The 10,496-nt window shown below is 39.1% G+C and overlaps 1 protein-coding gene across 1 annotated transcript; it reads right to left on the bottom strand.

Moving 5' to 3' along the window:
- Window positions 1-4,774: 4,774 nt before the first annotated feature.
- Cenpw (centromere protein W) lies at window positions 4,775-10,156 on the bottom strand. The gene is made up of 3 exons (XM_059273004.1): window positions 9,873-10,156; window positions 7,079-7,192; window positions 4,775-5,781 (listed from the first exon to the last, which is right to left on the bottom strand). Exons 1-3 carry the CDS (start codon window positions 9,990-9,992, stop codon window positions 5,755-5,757), a joined length of 261 nt encoding a protein of 86 aa, XP_059128987.1. The 5' UTR covers window positions 9,993-10,156; the 3' UTR covers window positions 4,775-5,754.
- Window positions 10,157-10,496: the final 340 nt, after the last annotated feature.

Here is a 10,496-nt window from a genome sequence, read left to right as displayed (position 1 = left end):
CATTCATTGGTTCACAAACATGCAAACTCATTGTTAGATTTCAGCTCAATGCTAATATGTATGAGCTCAGTTCCCACAAACCTATGCTCTACCAAGTCTTATTATCCAGCAAGACAGAGCAGGTTTCTTCAAATAATGTCACCAAATGCTCCACTAACAACAGCATCATAGGGTGTCTGTTCAGACTTCAGGAGTTCACTTTTAAGCACCAGATACCGCTTGTTCTAATTCTAGAGTGCAGTTATACCATGCCTTTCTAACTTGTTAAGAAGCAGTGGAGTGAGTGCAAGATAAATAACGATATGTTAATAAGATTCTTGGAACAGCACTGTAAAGGGAAAAGTTATTGTAGAGAAAATTACAACTGAAGACAGTGCACTTTGGGGCTGAATATATAAAGAGCCGATCCTATGTCACATTATTATTGTCTGAGTACTAAAAGCAGAATTCCAAAAAAAAAAAAAAACTCTTAGAAAGATGCAAATTGGACATTAGTCTTACCTAGCCTTCACAGGTAGTCTTAAATTTGAGTTCTCTTTAGATTAGAGAGATGAGGTTGATGGAAAGTATCATTGGGTGGGTAAGTTCAAACATTTTTTCATATTTTACTACCTGGGACCAGATTCCTCAGGACATGGCTGCTCCATTGGGACCACAGGGTAGTAAGCTTTGACACCAACGGGATACCATTGCTAATAGAAACGTGAGAGAAGTGTGGAAACTATGCTGAGAAAGAAAACAAAAAGAGTCAGGAATAGGATGTGTCAGTAAAACTGCCTGGATATATCAAGAGAAATCAAGTTTTCAAATGGACTGTGGACTCACTCAAATACTTACAAACAAAAGTGCTGTTATTAACATAAGTAAAACAGCCCTAAGTAGAATAAATCAAAGAAGGTTATTTGAAAGGAGAAGCCACTATTTAGGCCCAACTGATTATGGCTACATTATTGCCATACTGTCCAACTTTTTTAACGAAGCCAGAAATTAAATTTGTATGTGTAATTTAATTTTTAAATAGAACTAATTCAATTTAAAAAAACTTCCCCTTGCAGGCCAAGTACAGTACCTGCCCTGCCAGTTTCCAGCCTCTGGTTGGTTCTTCTTCACCAGTACAGGCAGGCAGCTGAGCAAAGCCCTCCCTTCTGGGACAAATGGCTTTCCTAAATCAGTCTACAGGCTCTCGTGGCCTCAGCCTACGAACCTCAGATTCTTCCCAACTGGCACCATACTATCTGTAGTCAGTGCTGTTATTCTCTAAAGGGACATTGGCGGTCGTGACTCTTAACAGAATAAGCCCACCGAGACTTAACAGAACTAGCCATTTTTCCTTTCTTTGCATATTTTTACATTAACTAGAAATGTTTTTAAGTTAAATTAAGCATACAAGCCAAAGCTACTCCAACTTTACACAAGATGTATCTTTGATACAATTTTCCTTCCGGCGATTTGTCTTATTATATACAGCTTCAAACAAATTAAGAAGAGTGGTTTGTTTGATTATTAACTATGAAAAACCATTTTTAATAGAATATAAATTTACAGGCAAGTTGGAACTATTGGTTAATAACAGCATGCCTGTCTAGTATCCATGAGGCTATAACCTTTAGTATCCTGTACATGTGCAGCTGGGGGCGGGGGGGGGGGGGGGGATCTTTCATCTTACGTCATCAGCGGGTGCTGGCAACTACATACCTGCTGCATGGTCACGCAATCTGTGCCCTAAAAAAGCAGGACGCGGACCCCACCCTCTCTCTGCTCTCTCTGTTCCCTCTCTGCTCTGCTCCCGTCATCTTTCTTTCTCTCCAGGCCTGGCTCTCCTCACTTCTATCCCCTCCTTCCTTCTAATAAAGCTTTGTAACTCTGGTAATCGTGGCCGTGGCCCATGACTTTTCCACTGGTAACCAGGGCCATTTACCTATCTTCCAATAACAACAATAACAACAAAACTACAAGATCAAAGAAGGAAAAAATAGAAGTGGAGAGGACACAGGGGAAAATGAATAAATGCTAGAGATGCCCTTTCAGTAAAATAGTCACTTTACTTACCACTCTTATACAAATAATACATAGAAAATACAGACATCCTTTGACTGACAATTACATCAAGATTAATAAACTCAATGTTAGGGGTTTAATATAGTTAAACTATTCTTTAGGTTCACTTATCAAAAATCTACTGTTCTCAGAGTTCAGGAAGGCCATGGGTGTATATATAAAAAGATACATCCTTCTGCCCATGTGCAACTGGAGGAATTGATACTTCCTCTTCAAATCCTTAAGTTTAAAATCCAGTCTTATCAGAAGTAAATAAAACCTGCACAATGGCTTTGAGGACTCAACGAGAGACTCTTGCCTTGGAAAAATTTTGCATTCTATTCAGTAAAATAATAAATGAATATAAAACAAGGCTAGAAGATAACTTAAGACAACATAAGTATTAATGCATGTGAAAGCTGTCAGGATGAGCATGGAATCCTTCTTGCCAAGCCCTAAATAAAACTGAGAGGTCATGAAGGTATCACATCTATATATTCCTGATAACAAGATCCACTCACAGAAGACTGTCAGAACCACTTTATAAAAACAAAAAGGAAATAAAAACGTCTGTAAGGGTATCTGCAAACCATTATCTATTAAACCTATTCATATACCACTCTTGGTATTGAACTTCGTATACAAAACTCTTGTTTCAAAATATCACATTTAACCACTTTATCTTTAAAAACTTCGCTTACCTTGAAATAGTAATTGACCACGGAGTGCATTTTCCTGTTGCAATACTACGTTAACCCCGTGTTAACAATATCTAGAGAATCCTTCTCTCAGTTTGACACCTGGTATCTAACAGAACCTGAAACAAGATCTCCTTTAAATGGCAGCTTCTAGAATATGATATAGTACCAACGTTGAGCCTTCTGCACCCTCCACATCCCTGGCTTAATTTCTTAATTTCTGTTCTCAAGTCATGGCTGTTCTTTTTGATAGATTCCCTGCCGACTTTGTGATATGATGTGGGTACTGCCACCTTTAAAGGGACCTTGCCTCCAGAGTCTATCTCCATGTTCAGTGCATTAAGGTTTTCTTGAGATGTTTTAGTGGAAATTTAGAAGAGATTTTAGTTGTCAAGTGGTGTATCTTTTGGACTTTTCCCACTTCAGACTCCACTTGGTTGGTGACTCTCTAAACGTTTTAATCAGCTCCTCTAAGAACACTATTTTCCCCAGTTCTCACTCAGCCACAGGGGACCAGGTGTTTAAAACATCGTCTTAAAGACCTGGGGTAACATTTATTCCTGGCTTTTCTTCATGTACGTGAACTGCTACATAAAACCAAGCACTTCATCTGCTTTTACTGTTTTTAAGTAATGCTCAGATTTTCTCACTTCCTGTAATATGATGTACTTGCATAATCTGTGACATACACTCTTCTAGTATCTATTTATAAAAGTAGAGCCCTTTTATCAGGCTGACATGCAGGTTTAAATTCTATTTCCACAAAGAAAAATGTTTTCCTTTACCTTTTGGTAACTGGCTTAGGAAGCAAAGATTTTTGTTTTCTGTCTATACTTTTGTGTCTGAGTGAACCTGCCACTTCCTACCACGGCCAGTACTTGACAAGTCTAGCTTGGTTTGCCTATGTAATCTTCAGAGGCTTCTACAGCTTAGATTCCTATATGGCAAATCACTTTTCTTGTACTTATGTAAACAAAGCAAATCTGATACCACCCATTTTGCAAATAAACTGGGTTTGCTTTTATTAAAATTCTATGACTACATTTTTTTTTAATTTTTATTTTATTATTGCTACAAGTGTACATGCATTTCTGCCATGGTGTGCAATCGGAGGTTAGAGGACAACTTTGATGAGTTAGTTCTCATTTAACCATAACATGGCTTCTGGGTATCAAACTCAAGGCTCAGGCTTATATTAACATCTGGCATCTGTTTTTATCTGCTGAGCTATCCCACCCACCATAAAAATTTAAAGAAAAACTATAATATATGCTATTAGATTGGCTGTTCCTTATTTTCAGTGCTTAAAAGTATTGATCTGTAGATTAGACTACATCTTAAATCCTTCAAAATTACTATAATCTTTCTCCCACAGAATTTGCATTTCCTAAAACTTTGTAAACTGAAGCCAACTAACTTAATATAAACCTCACCAGAACTCACCTATGTGAGTATTCTCATCTTGGACTTCTAACCAGCAGAACTGACAGAAATAAACTTGCTTATAAGCTTCCTAGTACTCAGCAATTTGTAACAGGAGCCCCAACGTAGACAAAAGCCACTGTGCGATGTGTGCAATGTAAATTAAAACTACACACCTGTCAGAGCTGCTACAATTTTACAAATTAAAATAATAAAACCAAATGTTCCTTAGAATGCAAACAGAATTACTTTCATACACTCTTAGTGAAAATGTAAAATAGTGTGATCATTCTACCATTGTTTATTTAGTTTCTTTGTTTTTTGAAGTTAAACATACACTTGCCATTTGACCCATCAATCAAACATCTAAGTGTTTTTCCCAGAAGAAAATGAAAACTCATACACATTTAAAAAATGTTTACAACTGTTCAAAGAAATTTTAATTATAGTAATCCCCAAATTAGACATATCAAAATGTGCTTCAATAAGTAAACAGCTATACAAAGTATGGGGCATCCAGACCATTCAGCAGTAAACACATACAACATACTATGACTTGAATAGATCATAAGGATAGTACACTGAGTGGGGTTAAAAACAAACAAACAAACAAACAAACAAAAAAAAAAAACTCCAAAGGTTATTTCTTGCATGCTTCTACTTATATAGCATTCTCGGTGACAAACCTATAAAGCTGAGACTAGTTGGTTAGGGGTGGTAGTCCAGTATAGGACATGGTAACTGGATCAAGAAGACCTCTGTGGTACTGAAGTAGTTCTATATACTGGCTGTAGCAATTACATGAACCTGTACACATGATAAAATAACATGGAACTACATATATACCAATTACCAAATTCCTGCTTTTGCATATATTACACTATGTTAGATGTAACCACTGAAGAAACTGGGTATCTAGTATAGAGTATATGTTTATATTAGCTTTGCAACTTCATACACAATCTGTAATTATCTCAGAATAAAAATTTACAAGTAAATATTAAATAATAAACAATAAGCTTCTAAATGACTGCTGTGGGGAAATATCTTATCTACTAAAGTCCATGATTTGAAGAAAGTAGGTCAGCTTGCTTTAGAACTTCTTGTTTGTGGTTTATAGAAGGAAACAGGTTTGTAAAAACTTTGCTTAGTGCTTACAATCTTCTCGTTGAGAAAATTTACTGTTACTATAGTGTAACACAAAATTAGACAGAAATGCTTTGTAAATGCATCAAAAATTAACATACTTAAAATGTATCTAGATTTTAATGTATACTGCTTTCTCTCAGAAATTAAACTCACTGAATAATTCTGGCTAAATCCAAAGACACAAGCTTAAGTTTAAGGAGTATAAATCTATTTAATACAGTATAATTTTATTTCGGATATACTAAGCACAATAGCAGACAGAGAAGAAAATTAAGAAGCCATTTACAATGAATAAAACATAATTCCTAAAAAAAAAAGTAAAATACACACGTTGCTCATACAGTCAGTTTTAATAATCCACCATATAAACTAATATATACAAAATGTCTTAATGATCTGTTGCCACTTAAATTAACACATCATATAATTCTTAAACATGTGTTGACTTCTAACCTCTGCTCTTCTTCAGAATTACCTGTAAGAGAGGAAATGAAGATATATATTGCACCAATGGAAAATAAAAAATTATTGAGCCGCAGTATAAGTGGCCTAGATTTCCTGTTTACTTCTCTCAATGGATGTGAAACCTCCCTAGATTATCACACCTGGTTTCTGAGTCACTTCATTCCTGAACCTTGCCAATTACAATCCAAGTATCAAAACTGTTGATTTCAAACCAGGTTTTAGGTTTTTTGTTTTCTTTCCCTCCAAACAAATTTATGGTCTAGGGTGTTAAAAAAAAAAAAAAAAAAAACCTGTAAAGTAGTATCAAATAGTATAAATCCATTGCAATGTAAAAGTCTCACAATGGAGCTGGAATTATGTCTGCTAGAGGTAAAGACTGGTCATCTTACACTGAATAACTTCATATAAAATTTTCAAAGCATAAAACATTGCAAAAATAAGACAAAGGGAAATATTTAGTTGTAAAAATGCTGGAAGGATGAGGCCTAAATTATCTCCAAAAAATAAATAAAAATTAAAATAAATGTTTATAAGAATTTAGCTATACAGTTTAAAAAGAAAAATGGCCTCAGGCCCCATGGGTTGGCTCAGTGGGCACAGACACTAAGTGCTAAGTTGGACAGCCTGAGTTTGACCCCACATGGTGGAGAGAACCAATTGCCAAAAGCTGCCCTGACCTCCACAGGTATGCTGAGACAAATGCACACACTTTCATGTGTACACACACACACACACACACACACACACACACACACGTACATACATGGGTGCATAATAAAGGCAATAAAAAATTAGAAAAAACAAAGGTCTAAATTTAAAACACTCACATATACTTTTCATGCTTTTAATCATTGCATTACTTTCATAAAAATACTTATTTGGACTTTAACAGTTGTGGTGTTTCTCATCGAAGAAGATTAAAAAGTCCCATAAAATTGCTGGGGCAGAGATGATAACTTAGCTATCACAAGCAGGTCTGTAACCCAGGCTAGCACTGCTCTGTGCAAAGTGATATTAATATGAGAACTATAAAATCATGTGCTTAACAAGTTTAAAAAATGCTGAATATGTTGTGTATTTAAATACATTTCCAAAATATTGTTAAACAAAATTCAACAATCTTCCTTACTGGTACATTTCTCATAATCTTTCCTGACTTCAACTATGATTCACCTCTTCTTGCACTATGTTAGGCTACAGGTATTTCAAAATAAAAAATCTTTAACAAGTATTTACGTCAGACAAAGACAATAATCACGGTAGTATTTTTAAAGTTAAGTTGCTTAAAGACAGAATTTACGTTTTACCTTTGCTGCAGCCAGTATATGATCCTTTTTGATAACTCTAGATTTACTTTCACAAGCATTTATCCTGGACTCTTCTGCCAATCGATGAACAAAGAGTAAGCAATTCAAATGAATCTTTAAAAGCAAAGCATATGTATCATTAGATAATACATAAATTAAATATATATGATCCCCTTTTAACATACATTTGTTATATACAGTACAAATGACGGCTCTTTAGGAAATTTATTACCCAGAACTTTCTCACCCACAGCTTCTCCCACACGTGTGAGGGCACTACTCACAATCAGTTAAAAAGTACCTTTCACAATTTCATTTCTTTTATTATTTACATGAGTTATCAAGTAAATAAGTAAAACAATAACTTGACTCAGAAGATTCAGGGCACTGTGCTAAACATAAAGAAGACAAAAGCCTCCTGATTCTAATTCCCAGACTAATAGGACAACCACCCCATAAAGCTACACACTATGCTAGGAGATAACATCAAAAATGAAACAACATCGGGAATAGTGTTAGCATCTCAATTAACTAACTGGTATGTTAGCATCTCAATTACTAACTGGTATGTTAGCATCTCAATAACTAACTGGTATAGTGTTCAGAAAAAAGAATAAAATATACTGCTTTAAATGGAAAGAACTTTGTGGATGACGTGGAATACTTTATTGGGTAAGATTATGAAGTTAATGGAGAGCAGAAAACTATAAGCAGGGAAATGGCATCAATTAACAAAAGACTAAACAGGAACTGTTTAACAAAAATCACTGAAGACAAAAATGTCACCTGGGAGCAACAAATGGCCAAAGGAACTTCCCTTCTCCCACCCCTACAAAGACTTGTGTTTCAACTCTGCTTCTTTCCCCTGACACCTCGAGTGTCCCACCATAGAGTCCACAGAACCACAGGTCACTCCGGGACAGAAAACAGTGGTGTTGGAAGGAAACTGACTACTTGAGAAAAGTCTGCCACCCCTTCGCATCAGTGAGTGGTCTCCTGGATATCCCTAGTTGGGCAGATTTCCTTCTGTATTAAACTCCAGCTAAAACAGAATAAACTCTGGAAAGTGTATTCCAAGGGAAGCTCACTTACGCTATTTTAGCCGTCACCAAAGAGTCAGGAGTAGGAAAACAAACAAACAAACAACAACAACAACAAAAACAATGTTACCTTTTCTAACAGAATATGAGAAAGGAAAATACGAACATGTGACAGCAGAAGTATTATCCACCCCCGCCCCGCTGTGGGAGATATATTTATATTGAAAGACCCTCAGCCTCCCCGCCTAACATAACTTAGTTTAGCTGTTCTTGAATAAAGCCTGAGAGGCACTGAGGAGCTCAGTTAAAGGTCAGAAAAACACCCTGTACCCTAGACAAAGGCGTGGGCAGGCTCGGGGAGAAACCACGAGCTGTCCTGGGTTTGAACCTGGCCTCACTTGAATCATCCAATCAGAGCAGGCCTCATTTGCATCCTCCAATCAAAACCCTGTAACCAGGCTTCTTGTTTCTGTACCCGTGCCCTACCCTATAAAAACCCTCTGCTCCAGCCCGTGGGCGCGCCAGTCCCTTGAGCTTCTCGAGAGTCTGTGTCGCCCCGGGTACCCGTGTTCCTGAATAAAGCCTCTTGCTGTTTGCATCTGATTCGTGGTCTCGGTGTCTTCCTTGGAGGCGAGGGTCTCTCCTGAGGGAAGACTGCCTTCGGGGGTCTTTCAATATCTTTTAGGTCCATATCTCCGTAGAGACCAAAAAAGGAAAAAGTAGACAATTTTATAATAGTCAAGAAAAACAGTATCTGGCGACATGGCTCAGTGCTTAAGAGCATTTGCTGCTCTTCTGGCTGACCTGAATCCTTAGAATCCACTATCAGGCAGCCCACAACCACCTGTAACTCAACATACAAGGGATCTAACTTCTTTTGGCTTCTACAGGCACCCACACACATTACCTTCCCTCACAAATACACATAAATAAAAATGATTTTTAAATAAAACTTAAAGCAAGGGTGGCCTACAGCTTTAATCCCGGCCCTGAGAAGCAAAGTCAGGTAGATCTCTGAGTTCAAGACCAGCCTCGTCTACATAGTGAGTTCCAGGCCGGCCAGCGCGCTACAAAGTGAAGTTCTGTCTCAAAGCAAAGAAAACAGAAACCTTGCAAGGAGAATAACTCCAATTCTGCACCTCCATCTGGAAAAGAGGCATGCATTTTCAGAACAGAGGAAAAGGCAGTGCTCCTGTGGTTCAACCTGGGGGCATCATGTTGCCAAACTGAATTTACTTGGGAGACAGAAACATACAGTTAGTTGCTTGACTGGGGCCAAGGATCGGAAGGCGTTTTATTTCGGGTAAGTATGAGTCTGATAAACAACAGTCTTGAAAGGTTAAAAACTTGAAGAGTGCTCTATCACCTGCCTAGGAAAATGCATTCCCCAAGTACAGGCTCACTTTTGAATCCCAGACCTTCAGTAAAGGACCTAGTGCAGCAGCGACAGTGAAACGTATTCAGTACCCTCATAAAGGGGTTAGAGGAAGCAGGAAGCCAAATCTGTTTTTAGACGATAGAAGGATATATATATATCCTTGTCAAGTAAACTAATCACGATCCCGGACAGTTCTGAATCGCTAGTCCTGGAAACAATAAGGAGCAGGGCTTCCCTTAAGAAGCCCCGGGCCTTCCGCGGTCCCCGGGGTCCCGGGCCCATCATAGCTACCGGGGGCCGAGGACACGAAGAGACGCAGGCCGGGCCGTGTCCCAGGCCTGGCTCCTCACTCCCCGGCCAGCACAGCCGGACTCACCAGGAGGTCGCAGTCCGTCTCCAGACGGAGGTGCGGCTTCTTCCGCTTGAAGGTGCGCCTGAGGAAGGCGCGGGGCGCCTTGCGCTTGATCCGCTTCGAGACGGTGGTGGAGACGGCCATCTTCGCGGCGGGTCCACGGCACTCGCCGCAGTCCGGGCTCACCCCGCGCTCGTTGCACGGCTCCCCGGCAGAGGAACTCAGGAGGAAACCTCACCCAGGACGAGATGACGACTCCGCTCCGCAGACCCCGGCGCCCTCGGTTTGAATCTGCCGCCCGCCAGCGCGTTTGGGCGCACGGCAGTGACGTCACAGAAAGCCACGCCCACCGCCCCGGAAGCGCCGGCTGGAGGGAATCCCGGGCCAAGGGTGTGTCCCGCGCTCCCACATCTTAAAGGCGCCGGGGTATATGCTTTGCTGTTTTTCTGTTGCAATCCTCTATGTAGTTCCACCCTTGGTTTTCTAGAAAGGATAGGAGATGGTGACGTTAGTTGATATGCCCAACAAGAGCTTCATGCCATGCTTTTCCAAGCTCTCCATGGAGCAGCTGGATTCCAGTGGACTAGAAAGTAAATGAAAGAAGTTTTGTGTTTTTATCAGAATTCCTTAAGACCTAATACCTTACTC

The sequence above is a fragment of the Peromyscus eremicus genome, chromosome 8b (assembly GCF_949786415.1).
Source record: "Peromyscus eremicus chromosome 8b, PerEre_H2_v1, whole genome shotgun sequence".
In the NCBI taxonomy this organism is placed as follows: Eukaryota; Metazoa; Chordata; class Mammalia; order Rodentia; family Cricetidae; genus Peromyscus; species Peromyscus eremicus.
This window is presented reverse-complemented; position numbering and strand designations above follow the sequence as displayed.